The sequence below is a fragment of the Macaca fascicularis genome, chromosome 9 (assembly GCF_037993035.2).
Source record: "Macaca fascicularis isolate 582-1 chromosome 9, T2T-MFA8v1.1".
Taxonomy (NCBI): domain Eukaryota; kingdom Metazoa; phylum Chordata; class Mammalia; order Primates; family Cercopithecidae; genus Macaca; species Macaca fascicularis.
The window spans coordinates 107,657,765-107,675,802 of NC_088383.1; the positions used below are offsets into that span (position 1 = coordinate 107,657,765).

Below are 18,038 nucleotides of genomic sequence, written 5' to 3' on the forward strand. Positions count from 1 at the left end.
AAGATATGGAATCAACCTGTATTCATCAAGGGATGAATGGATAAAGAAAATGTAGTATATATACACATGGAATACTATTCAACCATAAAAAGAGTGAAATTCTGTCATTTTCAGCAACATGGATGGAACTGGAAGACATTACATTAAATGAAATAAGCCAGGCACAAAAAGACAAGTATTGTATGTTCTCACACACATGTAGGAGCAAATGAAAAAGTGGACCTCATGGAGGTAGAGAATTGGTGGTAACCACAGGCTAGGAAGGGAAGGAGAGAGGGAGGATGAAGAGAGGTTGGTTAATGGGTACAAAAACACAGTTAGAAGGAATAAGCTCTAGTGTTCAATAGCACAGTAGTGTGGCAATAGTTAACAGTAGCTTATTGTATATTCCAAGTAGCTAGAAGAGATTTGGAATGTTCCCAACATAAAGAAATAATTTAAAAATTGTCGTAAATATGTACAACAAATATGTACGATTTGTATGTATCAATAAAATTTTTTAAAAACTTAAGACATTGGTATAGTTTCAAAAAACTGAAGTTATCATGATTTATAAAATCAACATAATCCATTTAAATGATTATTTATATTATGCTTTTCAATGCTTCATAATTACAATTATGCATACTGTTTTTTTTTTTTTTTGGACGACCTTAAAATCAGTTGTTGAATAAGACAGATACTACTCATTCAACAAGCATTTATAAGGCACTTACTATATTCCTAGGTTCTGAGGATACAGAACCTAGGAATATTTTGAGGATATGAATAAAACAAATGGGTTCCTGATCCTACTCTGTGGTTTATCATGGCTGGCAGATATATAAACAAATGTTATCATCAATTTGATAAGTGCGATAGCAGAAAAATACAGTGCCATGCAAGGACAGAGGAGGCCCTAAGAAATTCTGCCTGAACATGTCAGAGAAGATCTAGAGAAAGGAGAAAAACAAGAGGAGAGGCTGGTATTCTTAACAAAATGACACAAAATAAAAAGATGTAAAGGTATAAAAGAGTATGGCATCTTCCAGAATTTACATTAAAAATTTTCTGTACTTTGATGTAGTTAGATGTAATTAGAGGGCAAGGGGGCATCACTGCTTATTAGCTGCAAATTTAGGCAGGCGCAGATACTAAAGGCCACGAGTGCATCTGAAAGGGTTTGGATTTCAAGCAAAAGTGACTTGACCAGATGTTACATTAAAAAAAAAAAATACTCTGTAATCCCAGCACTTTGGGAGGCCGAGATGGGTGGATTATCTGAGGTCAGGAGTTCAACACCAGCCTGACCAACATGGTGAAACCCTATCTCTACTAAAAATACAAAAATTATCTGGGCGTGGTGGCACATGCTTGTAATACCAGCTACTCGGGAGGCTGAGGCAGGAGAATTGCTTTAGCCCAGGAGACGGAGGTTGCAGTGAGCTGAGATCACGCCACTCCACTCCAGCCTGGCTGACAGAGCGAGACTCTGTGTTTAAAAAGCAACAACAACAACAACAACAACAACAAAAAACTACTCAGGTATCTATATGGAAAAATTATTAGAGTTTGAGGCTAGCTAGATACCAATAAATCATTTAGGATTAAAAACAATAAGGTTTAAAATAAAAATGAAAAGAAAATGGGATATGAAGGATACTAAGAAAATTACAGTACTTAATAACTAATTGAATGTGTGAACGAAGGAGAAAACTGATCTAAAACGGCTTCCATGTCTGGGTCTCAGACAAAATGGTTATTGTCAAATTTGGTTAAGTTACTAATGGTTACTACAATGGTTACTAATCAAATTTGGGATAAGAGGAAACAAGACAATATAAGGATTTGAAAATTCTGAGTTCTTTTCATAATTAACAGAATTCAAGTTTAAACAACCATGCAACATGATCCTGCATTAATTAAAATAGAGTAAAATAATAAAACTGACAACATTCATTGCTATAGGATATTGGAGAAAAAGATATACTAATACATTGCTGTCCTGCAACCTGATGAAATTGTTCTGAAAAAAACTTGGCAACAAATATAAAAGCCATAAGAATTATCACATACTTTGACCAAGAAACCCTACTTTTTGGAATTTAGCCCAAGGATGTAATTCAAAAGAAATAAATGACCGATTTGTATAAAAATGTTTATAGCTGTGCTATATATTACAAGCAAAATTTGGAAACAGTCCAATGCCCAACGGTGATGGAATGCTTAGGCAGACTTAGGTGCATTAATGCAATGGAATATTTTATTGCTATTAAGAATGACAATATGAGAACTATGTAGAAACAAGGAAAGGGTCATGTGAAGCAATGAGTAAAAAATGCAGCACTCAAAATGATGCATATACAATGATCACAACTATGTAAAATTATATCTGTATAACCAGGAGGATTAGAAAGGAATACAGAGCTGGTAATTTAGAGTGCTGACATTTTTGTTATTGTTAGTTCAAGTCGCTGGGGATGTTTATGTGTTTCTAGTTATATTTCACTGTATATTTAGTACATATACATTAACAGAGATAAATCTCTATTTTTTTCTGACACATAAAAGAAAATCCTGATCAGTATCTTTCCTTGCCTTAGGTGATTTAAAAAAAGATTGTCAGATTTAGTCAAAACTAAATAAGAAAAGTGGTAGCAATTCTCAAGAATATCTGCTAATAGGCCTATCAAGAGCTTTAATATCTCAGTATTTGTAGTGTTTTTCAACTTTTTAACGCAGTTTGCTGGCCAAGATTTTGTAAAGCTTCACTTTCTACAAGAGGACCCTGGTATAGAGTAATTTTTTTGTCTTAAAAAATATAAAATGATGCTATAAAATGCATCATATTAATTGTGTTTTTTCAAACAATGTTTCCTTTCCAACCCATCCTAGAGATTGTGATATACCTTCCCCATCCCATGTTCCCCTGTTGACTACGGAAGGCCTAGAATGATGAGAAAGATGGAGAATCTCTGACTTAGAGTGGGTGAAGCCACTATGGAAAGAGTCCCTCCTTTTTTTCTTAAGACCAAAATAAATAAATAAATAAATAATCAGGAGAAATGCAAATACATTAATTCATTAAATGAACAATGTCATAAGAAAAGCTAAACAATCTGACCTACCCATCTAGGAGGGCGATGACATTCTTCCTCGGCCGCCCAATATTAGGGCCATATAAGCTGGCTCTGGAATAAATCCGGATGGGCTGCAACAGGCTCTTCAGCTGGATGTAATCCTTTCCCAACTGGCTGCCATTTACTGCCCGGCCATGCATGGTCCGATAGTTATTTGGCTCTAGATTAAAAGCAGACATGCAAGTCAGAATTGAGAAGGGTAAGGCTCTGCCAACACTTTCCTGTCCACAGATCTCTCTGCCTTTTTCTTAGTAGTATGAAAAAATAAAAATAAAAAAAATTAAAAAGTGGGTGTGAATTATTTTAACTTAAAGAACCACCCAAACAAAAAAAAAGTCAAGTTAGCTTGCTGTTCTGTTCATTTTCAAACTAATTTTCACAAAAGGATAACCTAATCAACACCAGAGACCATACAGATTTTCAGGTGCTACTTCATAATGAATGGTATATTGGATTGAATAGTGTCCCCCAAAATTTATATCTACCAGAATCTCAGAATGTGAGCTCATTTGGAAACAGGATCTTTGAAATGTAACTAGTTATGATAAGGTCATACTAGATTACAGTGGGTCCTAAATCCAATGACTTCTGTCTTTATAAGAGAAAGGAGAAGGAAGTTCAGATACACAGACACGGAGAGAAGAATGCCATGTGACAAAGATTGGAGAGATGTTGCTAGGCTAAGCATTGCTGGCAGCCACCAGAAGCTAGGAAAGAGGCATGGAATAGATTCTCTCTCAAAACCCCCACAAGAAACCAATCCTGCTGATGCTCTGATTTCAGACTTCTGGCCTCCTAAACTATCAGAGAAGCAATTTTTGTTGTTTTAAGCCACGAAGCTTGTGATAATTTGTTATGGCAAGCCTAGAAAACTAATATACATGGTAAGAAGTGAAATCTTCATAAAGATGTTCACTGCCAAAAAGTCAGGAAAAAAATCATATTCAGTAATAACAAAGTAGCTAATTGAAGTAATTTTGAGCAAAGCCTCCTCTTCCAGCTTCCATTACCTTGGTAGCTCTAAAAGGGGAGAAAAATTCCCCAAAACCAGCAGCTCCACACCTGGAGGAGGCTAATTTGATTTGGAATGGTGTGCATACCCCAGGAAAGGCCAGCATCTCAGCTGCCTTGAGACTATGATACTGGCAGGTACAAGAAATAAACCCGTAGTCTTGCAAGAAATATAATAGGAAAATTTGGGGAATAAGGCAGCCACAGTGAACCTTGACAATCTCACACATACCCCCTGTAATCTACAAGGCTAAACATGCTTAGGAGGGACTACAGGATAGTAGTGTGGATAGTAGGAGGATATCTAGCTATCCATACATTTCCAGATAAGTATGAAACCTAGGACACTTATAAAGGAAACATAAGAAGGCACGACTGAAAGTAAAATCCCAGTTAGACTTGTAACAGGCCTAAATTTTTAATGTGTTTCCCAACCAACACAGAGATCCACGGGCAAAAGGTGGAAGGCTTACTGGCTCAAGGGAATTAAGCAAAACCTCTGATCAATCCTCAGCTCACCATTAAGCTATGTTGACTCAAGTGCAACCTCCAGGAGACTTGTCTTAACAATTAAAAAATGATTAAGAAATAAGACAACTTAAGAGATATCAGTAGCTACATGACTCAAGGGAGACAGACTCTATAGAGTTAGCCCAGGACCTATGGTATGGAGATACAGAATTCAGAGTTGGTGCAGTATATTATCTAAAATGTGTAGTTTTCAACAAAAAACCTATTATACATGAAAAAAATGGAAAAGTTTGGCCCCTACCAGCAAAAAACATAGAAACGGCCTCTTAGGGGGCCTAAATATTAGACTTGGCAGACAAAGACTTACTATAAATATGTTCAAGAATTTAAGAGAGTCTGGGCACAGTGGCTCATGCCTGAAATCCCAGCACTTTGGGAGGCCGAGGCAGATGGATCACTTGAGGTCAGGATTTTAAGACCAGCCTGGCCAACAGAGTGAAACACCATCTCTACTAAAAATATGCAAATTAGTTCCAGCTACTTGGCTTGGGAAGCTGAGGCAGGAGAATTGCTTGAATCTGGGAGGCAGAGGTTGCAGTGAGCCAAGATTGCACCATTGCACTCCAGCCTAGGTGACAGAATGAGACACTATCTCAAAAAAACAGAAAACAAAAAACAAAACTAAAAATAATAAAGAGCTAAAGGAAAGTATAATGTTAATGATTCATCAAATAGAAATATACATAAAGAAAAGGATATTATAAAAAAGAGTCAAAGAAAAGTATTGAACTGAAATGACTAATCTCATACAGGAGCACACAATGAGATTAACAGCTGAGTTTTTATCAGAAAAAAATGGAGGCCAGAAGATGGTAGGATGATATATTCAAACTGCTGAAAGAAAACAAAACAAAACTGATAACCAAGAATTCCATATGCAGCAAACTATCCTTGAAAACTGCATGCAAAGTTAAACATTCTGAGAAAAACAGAGAGAAGAGATTTTGTTGTGAGCAAATATGCCTTATAAGAAATAAGAAAGGAAGTCATTCAGATTGGAATAAAATGATTCCAGATGGTAACTCAAAATCACACAAAGAAATAAAAGACATAAATAAAGGTAATTATATGAATAACTGTAAAAAATATTCATTCCTCTTTTCTTCTCTTAACTGATTTAAAAGACAGTTGCATAAAACAAAAATACACAACCATATTGTTGGGCTTATAAAACATAAAGATATAATATTTAGAATAATAATGGCACAAAGGACTGGGGAATGAAACTGTACTGAAGCAAGTTTCTGTATTAAAGTAGAATTAAGAGCCAGGCATGGTGGTTCACAGCTGTAATCCTCACAATTTGGGAGGCCAAGGTACGTGGATCACCTGAGGTCAGGAATTCGAGACCAGCCTGGCCAACATGGTGAAACCCTGTCTCTACTAAAAATACAAAAAGTACCCGTGTGTGGTGGTGGGTGCCTGTAATCCCAGCTACTCAGGAGGTTGAGGCAGGAGAATCACTTGAACCTGGGAGGTAGAGGTTGCAGTAAGCCAAGATCGCACCATTACACTCCAGCCTGAGTGACACAGTGAGACTCTGTCTCAAACAAACAAACAAACAAACAAAAAAGCAAAAAAAACCTAGAATTAAGTTAGTATTACTTGAAAATAGATTGTGATGAGTTAAGATGTATTGTAATAAGAAACTACTAAGAAAATAACAAAACAAGGTGGATGTGGTGGCTCATGCCTATAATCCCAGCACTTTGCTAGGCTGAGGTGGGAGGACTGCTTGAGCCTAGGTGTTCAAGACCATCCTAGGCAACACAGTGAAACCCCATGTCTACAAAAAATTTAAAAAATTAGCTGGGTGTGGTGGTGGGCACCTGTAGTCCCAGCTACTCAGGAGGCTGAGGTGGGAGAATCGCTTGAGCCCAAGAGATTGAGGCTACAGTGGGCTGTAGTCGTACCACTGCACTCTAGCCTGGGCAACAGAGCAAGGCCTTGTGTGGAACAAAAGAAAAGAAAAGAAAAGAAAAGAAAAGAAAAGAAAAGAAAAGAACAATGAAAACAGTACCTTAGACAATATTTCTTTTACACAAAAAGGCATGAAAAGTGAGATAGAGGAACAAAAATGCCACGAGATAAATGGAAAACAGCAAGATGGCACATGTAAAGTCAATTATATCAACAATCTCAAATAATGGAAATGGATTAAATACTCCAATTAAAAGCAGAAATTATCAGACTGAATAAAAAATAGATCCTAATAAGAGATACATTTCAGATTCAGAAACACAGATAGATTGAAGGGAAAAAATTTTTTAAAAGGTAGACGTTGTGGGCTGCGGCATGGTGGCTCATGCCTGTAATCCCAGAACTTTGGGAGGCCAAAGTGGGTGGACTACGAGGTCAGGAGATCAAGACCATCCTGGCTAACATGGTGAAACCCCGTCTCTACTAAAAACACAAAAAATTAGCCAGGCGTGGTGGCAGGCACCTGTAGTCCCACCTACTTGGAAGGCAGAGGCAGGAGAATGGCATGAACCAGGGAGGCGGAACTTGCAGTGAGCTGAGATTGCGCTACTGTACTCCAGTCTGGGTGACAGGGTAAGACTCTGTCTCGAAAAATAAATAAATAAATAAATTTTAAAAGGTAGACTATATAAACAGTAACCATAAGAGAGCAGAAATAACTATACTAATACCAGAAAAAATAGATTTTAAGGTAAAAACATTACTAGAGATAATATGAGGCATTTTATAATGATAAAAGGCATTTTATAATGAGAAGAAGGGTCTCAATATCAGGAAGATGTAACAATTAGAAATATATATGTCCCTAACACCACCAAAATACATTAAACAAAATTGAAGAAAGAAATAGCAAATTCAAGAATAATGGAAGGAGACTTCAACACTACATTCTTAATAATAGATAAAATGACTGGATAAAAAAAATCAGCAAGAATATAGAAGGCTTGATTGGCACTATCAGCTAACTTTACCTAATTGCCATCTACAGAATACTCCACCCAACAACAGCAGGATACACATTCTTTTCTAGCACATAGAGAACATCCTTCAGGACAGACCATATTGTAAGACATAAAACAAATCTCATAAATTTAAAAGGATTAAAATCATACAATGGATGTGCTTCAATCACAATAGAATTAAACTAGAATTCAACAAAAATTGAGAAAATCCCTAAATATTTGAAAATTTAACAAATAATCCACTGGTCAAAGAAGAAATCACAAGGAAATAAAAAAAAATAGAATGGAATAAAAATGAAAATAAAATACATAAAAAGATATGGGATGCAGCTTAAGCAATGCTTCAGGGGGAAATTTATAGACTTAGGCTCCTATATTAGAAATGAACAAAGATCTCAAATTAATAACCTAAGCTTCCACATTAAAAAGGAAAAAAAGAAGAGAAAACTAAATCCAAGCAAAACAAAGGAATGAAATAATAAAAATTAGAGTAGGTATCAATGATATTTTTTAAAATACAGAAAATTCAGAGAAAGCAAAAGTTGGTTATTTGAAAAGACCACAAAACTGATATACCTTTAGTTAGACTGACCACCAAAAAAAGAGAGAGAAGTCACAGATTACCAAAAGGGAACACCAGTAAAGGATCTCACAGTAATTAAGTTGATAAGGAACTACTATGAACATCTTTGTGCCAATAATTTAGAAAACTTAAATAAAATGGTAAATTTCAAAAAAAAGGCACAAATTATTAAAACTGACTAAACAAGACACAGAAAATCTATATAGACACATAACAACAATGAAAACTCATTGAGGTAGTAATTAAAAATCTTTCCACAAAGAAAGCCCAGACCTGGACGGTTTAGTTGGTGAATTCTATTAAATATTTAAATAAGAAACACCAATGCTTTACAAACTTCTTCAGAAAATGGAGGAAGAGGGAACACTTTTCAACTTATGTTATAAGGCCAATATTACCCTGACGCCAAAGCCAGTCAAAGACATCACAAGAGGCTAGGTGCAGTGACTCATGCTTGTAATCCCAACACTTTGGGAGGCCGAGGCAGGTGAATCATTTGAGGTCAGAAGCTCAAGACCCATCTGGCCAACATGGTGAAACCTCATCTCTACTAAAAATACAAAAATTAGCCAGGCAGTAGAGGTGCACACCTGTAATTCCAGCTACTCGGGAGGCTGAAGCAGGAGAATCACTTGAGCCTGGGAGGTGGAGTTTGCAATGAGCTGAGATTGTGCCACTGCACTCCAGTCTGGGTGACAGAGTGAGACCCTTTCTCAAAAACAATAACAACAACAACAAAACAAAGACATCACAAGAAAACTACAGACCAATATCCCTCATAATACAGATGTAAAATCCCCAACAAAATATTTACAAAGTGAGCCCAGCAACATATGAAAAGTTTTATACACTATGACCAGGTGGGATTTACGCCAGGAATGCAAGGTTGATTTAATGTTAAAGCCTTTTAACTAATGTAAAATACCATTGTAATAGAAAAAAGACCAAAACTAAATTATCATCTCAATAGCTGCAACACCACCACCAAAACTCATTTGACAAATGCAACACCCGTTTCTGATAAATATTCCCAACAAACTGAATAGAAGGGAGCTTCCTCAACTTGATAAAGAGTATCTAGAAAAACCTAGACCTAACATCATACTTAATGGTGAAATATGGACTGTGTGCCCCTAAGACTAAGGAGAAGACAAGGATGTCTGTTCTGCCACTTAAGAGTCAACATTTGTACTAGAGATTCTAGCCAGTGCAGTCAGGCAAGGGAGAGAAATAAAAAGCATTCAAATTGGAAAGGAAGAAGTAAAACTGTTATTATTCTCAGACAATATGATCCTACATACAGAAAATCCTAAGGAATCCACACACAGGAGGCGAAAAAGTACAAAATCTAAAAAACAAATTCAGCAAGGTTGGAGGGGATACAATATCAATTTATAAAATCAATTATATTTCTAAGTATTATTGATACACAATCCAAAAATGAAATTATAAAAATAATTTCATTCCCAATTGCATAAAAAAGAATAATATACTTAAGAACAAGTAATTAACAAAAGAAGTACAAAATGTATACACTGAAAACTACAAAACATTGCTGAGATAAATTAAAAATTAAATAAATGTAGAGATAATCTATGCTCATGATAGGAAGATTTTGTATTGCTAAGATGGCAATTCTTCCCAAATTGATCTATAGATTCAATGCTATCTCCATTAAAATTCCAGGAGGCTTTAATGAAGAAATTAACAAGCTAGTCCCAAATTTTACATGGAAATGCAAACACCAAGGATAGCCAAATTAATTTTGAAAAAAAAAGCAACAAAGTTGGAGGATTTACATTTCCACATTTTAGCACTCATAATAAAGCTATTGTAATTAAGACAGTGTAGTCCTAGCATAAGGAAAGACACACAGATCAGCGGAACAGAATTAAGAGTATAGAACTAAAACTATTTATGATCAATTGATTTTTTTACAAAGGTGCCAAGATAAGCAAATGGGGAAAAAATTGTCTTTTTAATAAACAGTACTGGGAATCTCTATATCCATATGCAAAAAGACTAATTTATAGCCTTACTTCACAAGGTTCACAAAAATTAACTCCCAATAGATTTAGGGCCAAATGTAAGAGCTAAAACAATGAAATTTTTAGAAGAAAATATAGGAAAAAACTCCTTGTGATCTTGGATTAAGCAAAGATCATTGCACCAAAAGCATAATTCATAAAATAAAAACTGATAAATTGAACTTTATCAAAATTCAAAGCCTTTGCACTTTAAAAGATGCTACCAAGTTACAAAAGATGAAGTAAAAAAATTATTTGCAAATCATATACTTGAATTTTTTAAAAAAACATGTATCCAGAATATATAAAGAACTCTTACAATTCAATAATAATATAAATAACCCACTTAAAAGAGCAAAAGCTTTGGGCTGATGTTTCACAAATGAAGTAGAAATGGCTAGTAAGTACATGAAAAGGTGCCCAACATCATTAGTCACTAGGGAAGTGAAACTGTTTTCAGGTCCTTCTATTTAACATCTATCTCTTCTATAAGGATGTAGGCAGCTATATTCATCTGTTATTTACTTTTTTTTTTTTCTTGTGACATAGGGTCTTGCTCTGTTACCCAGGCTGGAGTCCAGTGGTGCAACCTTGGCTCACTGCAACCTTGAGTTCCTGGGCTCAAGTGATCCTCCCACCTCAGCCATCTGAGTAGCTGAGACCACAGGTGCACGCCAGCACATTCTGCTTAATTTTTGTATTTTTTGTAGAGATGGGGTTTCATTATGTTTCCGAGGCTGGGCTTAAACTCCTGAGCTCAATCTGACCACCTTGGCCTCTCAAAGTGCTGGGATTACAGGCATTAGCCACCATGACCAGCCTGTTATTTACCATTGTATCTTTCTAACCTAGTGAAGAAAGCCAAGAAATCTAAATATAATTTAAAAAGTAATAACCATAAGGTAGTAGAAAAAGTACTTCACTTTCTATTAGATATCCCAAGTTCCTGACTTAGATTTGGTACTTACTGCTGCCTATAGCAATTCACGTCACCTCTTCAAATGTGTTTCTTCACTTATGTAATACTTTATCAGGCACTTTATTTAGCACTTTGAGGTCCAAATAGAAGAGTCTGTTTGGAAGTGCTATATAAACTAAACACTATGCAAATATAGGATGACAATATTGCTGATAATTACAAATATAAACCTCTAAGGGAGTAACACTAAGTCTTTGTAATCAACCAGTGGCAAGAAATAGGCATTTTATATCCTTTAAAATAAAAGATAAACACATGTTATTCTTTTTAAATAGTTTCATTGCAATACAAAACACATACAATTCACCAATTTAACGTGTATAATTCAATGGTTTTTAGTATTTTCACACAGTTGTGCAACCATCACAACACATTTTAGAACATTTTAATCATCCCAGAAAAAAACTCTGTGCCCTTTAGCAGTCACCCCTCACCCCTCATGGGCTCCCCAGCCCTAAAAAACCACTAATCTACTTTCTGTCTCTGTAGGTTTGTCTATTCTAGACATTTCATATAAGGGGAATTATACAATGTGTTGTCTTTTGTGACTAGATTCTTTCATTTAGCATAGTCTTCTCAAGGTTCATCCATGTTGTAGAATGTATCAGTACTTCATTCCATTTTGTAGCATGTAGTATTTCTTTGTATGTATTTGTCACGTGTCATTTATCAAGTCATCAATTGATAGGCATTTAGGTTGTTTCCACTTTTTTTTGCTATTAAAAGTAATTCTGTTATTAACATTCATGTAGAAGTTTTTATATGGACGTATATTTTCATTTCTCTTGGATATATATCTAGAAGTGGAATTGTTAGGTTACTTGGTAATTTTATGTTTAACTTTCTGAGGATCTACCAGACTGTTTTCCAAAGTGGCTATACCATTTGACATTCCCACCAGCAGTGTGTGAAGGTTTCAGTTTCTCCACAACCTTGTCAACATTTGTTACTTTACTTTGCCTTTTTAAAATTTGGCCATCCTAGTAAGAGTGAAGTGGTATTTAATTGCGGTTTTGATTTGCTTTTCCATGATGGCTAGTGATGTCGAGCATTTTTTCATGTACTTGCTTGTCATTTGTATATCCTCTTTGGAGACATGAAATATTTTGTCCAAAATACTCTTTTAACTGCTTCTTGTGTTGTCCTTAATATGAGTGAAACAGTCCTGCAAACGATATTCATATTTCCAAAAAGTAGGTCTTCATCATGACTCACAGTCTTTTTTCTTAATTAATAAACTTTATTTTTATTTTTAGAGCAATTTTAGGTTCACAGAAAATTGAGCAGAGAGTACCCGTATAGTTTGTCCCTTATACACACACACACACACACACACACACACACACACACACACAAAATTTACCTTTATTATCTTGCCTTGATCTGATACAGTTGTTACAAATAATAAACTACCATTGACACATCATTATTAACTGAAATCCATAGTCTACATTTGGGTTTACTCTTCCTGTTGTACAGTTGTGTGAGTTTTGAAAGGTGCAAAATGTCACGTATACACCATTACAGTGCCATAGAGAATAAGTTCACCATCCTAAAAATCCCACATACTCTGTCCATTTATTCCTCCCTCCATTCATTACTCCTCCCTAACTACTGGCAACGACTGATCTATTTACTCTCTGTATACGGTTTTACCTTTTCCAGGATGTCATATAGTCATAATCATAGCTTACAGTTTTCTAAATGAGGTAAGGAGTTGGCCTCACATTGTGTGAACTGTCTCCTGGAGCATGTCTAGTACTCCAAGCCAAAAAATGACCATATCAGGTTTTCTGTCCCTTGTCAATCTCATTTGGATAGAGAAGTCAATGGTGTGTCAATGAGGTAAGCCTTGACAACAGATTCAGTCTTCACTTTTACAAGTTATTGGAAAGGTTTTAAAATATTTAAAAATAGGCAAGAATTCTACTGGACCATTTCAGTTAAGTGTGTTCTTGTTCATAGTATCCTGTTCTGAGAAAACAAAGGTGAGTATTTAAGAAATGAGTAGGCCAGGTACAGGGGCTCACACCTGTAATCCCAGCACTTTGGGAGGCTGAGGCGGGAGGATCACCCGAGGTCAGGAGTTCAAGACCAGCCTGACAAACACAGAGAAACCCCATCTCTACTGAAAATACAAAATTAGCCAGATGTGGTGGTGCATGCCTGTAATCCCAGCTACGAGGCAGGCTGAGGCAGGAGAATCGCTTGAACCTGGGAGGCGGAGGTTGCGGTGAGGAGAGATCATGCCATTGCACTCCACCTGGGCAACAAGAGCAAAATTCCATCTCAAAAAACAAAAAAAAAAAAAAAAAAAAAAAAAAGAAAAAGAAAAAGAAAAAAAGAAATGAGTAGAAAGTGAGGATAATTATTTATTATGGTCCTTAAAGTGTCCATTTTCTCTGCAGTGGTGGCTCATATCAGTGAGAAAAACAAAACAAATGAAGACTTTGGTCATACCAATGATTCATTCAACCTTCACACACATAGCAGCTAATATGGTTTGGCTGTGTCCCCACCCAAATCTAATCTTGAATTGTAGCTCCCATAATTCCTAAGTGTTGTGGGAGGGACCCAGTGGGAGACAACTGAATCATAGGGGTAGTTCCCTCATACTGTTCTCGTGGTAGTGAATAAGTCTCACAAGATCTGATGATTTTATAAGGGGTTTCCTCTTTGGCATGGTTTTCCTTCTCTCTTGACTGCTGCCATATAAGATGTGCCTTTTGCCTTCCACCATGATTGTGAGGCCTCCCCATCCACGTGGAACTGTGAGTCCATTAAACCTCTTTTTCTTTATAAATTACCCAGTCTTGGATATATCTCTATCAGCAGCATGAACAGGGACTAATGCAGTAAATTGGTACTGGGTAGTGGGTTACTGCTGTAAAGATACCTGAAAATGTGGAAGCAACTTTGAAATTGGGTAACAGGCAGAGGTTGGAACAGTTTGAAGGGCTCAGAAGAAGACAGCAAAATGTGCGAAAGTTTGGAACTTCCTAGAGACTTGTTGAATGACTTTGACCAAAATGCTGATAATAATATGGACAATGAAATCCAAGCTGAGGACCAGGCACGGTGGCTCATGCCTGTAATCCCAACACTTTGGGAGGTTGAGACAGGTGGATCACTTGAGGTCAGAAGTTCAAAACCAGCCTGGCCAACATAGTGAAACCCCGTCACTACTAAGAATACAAAAAAATTATCTGGGCATGGTGGCACACACCTATAATCCCAGGTACTTAGGAGGCTGAGGCAGGAGAATAGCTTTAATCCAGGAGGCAGAGGTTGCAGTGAGCCAAGATCATGCCACTGCACTCCAGCCTGGGTGACAAAGTGATACTCCACCTCAAAAAAAAAAAAAAAGAAAGAAAGAAATCATCCAAGCTAAGATGGTCTCAGATGGAGATGAGGAACTTGTTGAGAACGGTAGTAAAGGTGACTCTTGCTATGTTTTAACAAAGAGGCTGGCAGTATTTTGCCCCTGCCCTAGAGATATGTGGAACTTTGAACTTGAGGGGGATGATTTAGGGTATCTGGCAGAAGAAATTTCCCTTTTTTTTTTTTGAGATAGAATTTCGTTCTTATTGCCCATGCTAGAGTGCAATAGTACAATGGCACAATCCTGGCTCACTGCAACCTCTGCCTCCCAGGTTCAAGTGATTCTCCTGCCTCAGCTTTCCAAGTAGCTGGGATTACAGGCATGCATCGCCACGCCTGACTAATTGTGTATTTTTAGTACAGATGGGGTTTCACTATGTTGGTCAAGCTGGTCTCAAACTCTTGACCCCAAGTGATCCACCCACCTTGGCCTCCCAAAGTGCTGGAATTACAGGCCTGAGCCACCACACCCAGCTAAGAAATTTCTAAACAGCAAAGCATTCAAGAGACGACTTGGGTGCTGTTAAAAACATTCAGTCTTAAAAGGGAAACAGAGCATAAAAGTTTCAAAAATTTGCAGCCTGATTATGTGATAGAAAAGAAAAACCCATTTTCTGAGGAGAAATTCAAGCCTGCTAGAGAAATTTGCATAAGTAACAAGGAGCCAAACATTAATTGCCAAGACAAGGGGAAGAATGTCTCCAGGGCATGTCAGAGACATAAACAGCAGTCCCTCCCACCACTGGCCTGGAGGCCTAGGAGGAAAAAATGGTTTTGTGGGCTGGGCTTAAGGCCTCCCTTCTCTGTGCAGCCTGCGAGCTTGGTGCCCTTCATCCCAGTCACTCTAGCCATGGCTAAAAAGGGCAAAGGTACAGTTCAGGCCATGGCTTCAGAAGGTGCAAGCTCCAAGCCTTGGCAGCTTCCATGTGGTATTGAGCCTGCAGGTGCACAGAAGTCAAGAACTGAGGTTTGGGAACCTCTGCCTAGCTTTCAGAGGATGTATCAAAATGCCTGGATGTCCAGGAAGAAGTTTGCTACAGGGGTGAAGCCCTCATGGAGAACCTCTGCTAGGGCAGTGTGGAAGGGAGATATGGGGTTGACGCCCCCACAAAGAGTCCCCACTGGGGCACTGCCTAGTGGAGCCGTGAGAAGAGGGCCAACATCCTCTAGACCTCAAAAAAGCTCCAGACACTCAATGGCAGCCCATGAAGGCAGCCAGGAGTGGGGCTGTACCCAGAAAAGCCACAGGGGCAGAACTGCCCAAGACCACGGGAACCCACCTTTTGCATCAGTGTGACCTGGATGTGAGATATGGAGTCAAAGGAGATCATTCTGGAGCTTTATGATTTGACTGCCCTGCTCGATTTCAGACTTGCATGAGGCCATTAGCCTCTTTGTTTTGGCTAATTTCTCCCATTTGGAACAGCTGTATTTATCCAATACTTGTACTACCATTTATCTAGGAAGTAACTAACTTGCTTTTGATTTCACAGGCTAATAGGCAGAAGGGACTTGTCTTGTCTCAGATGAGACCTTGGACTGTGTACTTTTGAGTTAATGCTGAAATGAGTTAAGACTTTGGGGTACTGTTGGGAAGGCATGATTGGTTTTTAAATGTGAGGACATGAGATTTGGGAGAAGCCAGGGGTAGAATGATATGGTTTGGCTGTGTCCCCACTCAAATCTCATCTTGAATTGTAGCTCCCATAATTCCCATGTGTTGTGGGAGGGACCTGGTGGGAGATACTTGAATCATGGGGTCAGTTTCCCCCATACTGTTCTCGTGGTAGTGAATAAGTCTCACAAGTTCTGATGATTTTATAAGGGGTTTCCCCTTTTGCTTGTTTTTTTTATTCGATTCTGGCTACTGCCATGTAATACATGCCTTTCACCTTCTGCCATGATTGTGAGGCCTCCCCAGCCACATGGAACTCTGAGTCCATTAAACTCTTTTTCTTTATAAATTACCAGTCTTGGGTATGTCTTTATCAGCAGCATGAAAATGGAGTTTATACAGCAGCTGTCCCACAAATGTTTTCTGTAACTATCTAACTGTGACAGTAACCAGAATCTTAGTGAGAGAACATGGTTCTCCACCATGATAATGAACTCCAAGAACCAATGTAATTCAAATTTCATTCACTTCCCTTAATAATCAAAAGACAATTAACTTAAGTGCTTAAAAATGTAAGCTATGAATTTATGAATACATTTGCAAATTAATTTATACTTTTATTCTATATTATTTGTTGGTTTAACAATTTTCCTGATTCAGTTCTTCACATCTTTCAAACTATAAGAGATTCCTCCAGTTCTAGCATATGAGAGTTAAATAGTTTAATGGTTTTAAATTTATCCTAACTTTACCTTTAGATAATAAACTCCTGGAGACTAGGATTTCTTTGTTCTGTATATTCACTCTGTATCATAGTATGTTATGCCAAGCTATAAAGTAATGGGCAGAGAAGGAATTCAAGGATTCTTCCAACTCCCATTTCACATTTGGCATATTTGGCAGGTGCGGGCCGGGCGTGGTGGCTCACGCCTATAATCCTAGCACTTTGGGAGGCTAAGGCAGGTGAATCACTTGAGGTCAGGAGTTCAAGACCAGCCTGGCCAATATGGTGAAACCGGATCGCTACTAAAGATACAAAAATTAGTTGGGCGTGGTGGTGCATGCCTGTAATCCCATCCACTCAGGATGCAAGGCAGGAGAATCGCCTGAATCCAGGAGGTGGAGATTTCAATGGGCCGGGATCGCACCACTGCACTTGAACCTGGGTGACAGAGCAAAACTCTGTCTCAAAAAAAAAAAAAAAATAAAAAAAATAAAAAAAGAAGAATAAAAAAGAAAAAGAAAAAAAAATAGTACTAGGCATATTTTGCAGGTGCTTCACATATAGTTAATGCAAGAATGACTAAACACCATGAGAGTATGTTTCTGAATAAGAGTGTGTGGGGAAAGAATTGAGAAGATGAAGGTTGAAGGAGAGAAGCAGACAGGAAGAGAAAACTGAGAAAAGAAAGCAGGTAAAGAGACTATATGGTTTCTTGTTTTTCTCCTTCCTCCTCCTCTTTTCCCCTGCTCTCCTTCCCTAACTATCAAAACTCTATCTTCTGAAAATACAGTTCAATAAAGCTCTTAGCTGTGACCTATCCTCATAAATAATTGACAATATGTAGACTGTGATTGAATTTTATGTTTGGCTTTCACGTGTTATATACACATAAAATATAGGATCAAAATATATAAATGCACATTTATACATTATACATAAATGAACATAAAAATAATTCCCTGGCAAGATGGCCAAATAGGAACAGCTCCGGTCTGCAGCTCCCAGCAAGACCAACACAGAAGGCAGGTGATTTCTGCATTTCCAACTGAGGTACCCCATTCATCTCATTGGGACTGGTTAGACAGTGGGTGCAGCCCCCGGAGGATAAGCAGAAGCAGGGTGGGGC

At 37.5% G+C, this 18,038-nt stretch overlaps 1 protein-coding gene across 2 annotated transcripts in view; it reads right to left on the reverse strand.

The window, feature by feature from the left end:
* Positions 1-18,038, reverse strand: part of HPSE2 (heparanase 2 (inactive)) — a 792,642-nt gene that overhangs the window by 263,080 nt on the left and 511,524 nt on the right. For both annotated transcript variants that reach the window (XM_045361347.3, XM_005566158.5), the window contains one exon: positions 3,108-3,279. In XM_045361347.3, coding sequence (XP_045217282.1) covers positions 3,108-3,279 — 172 coding nt within the window. The remainder of the gene's footprint in view (positions 1-3,107; positions 3,280-18,038) is intronic.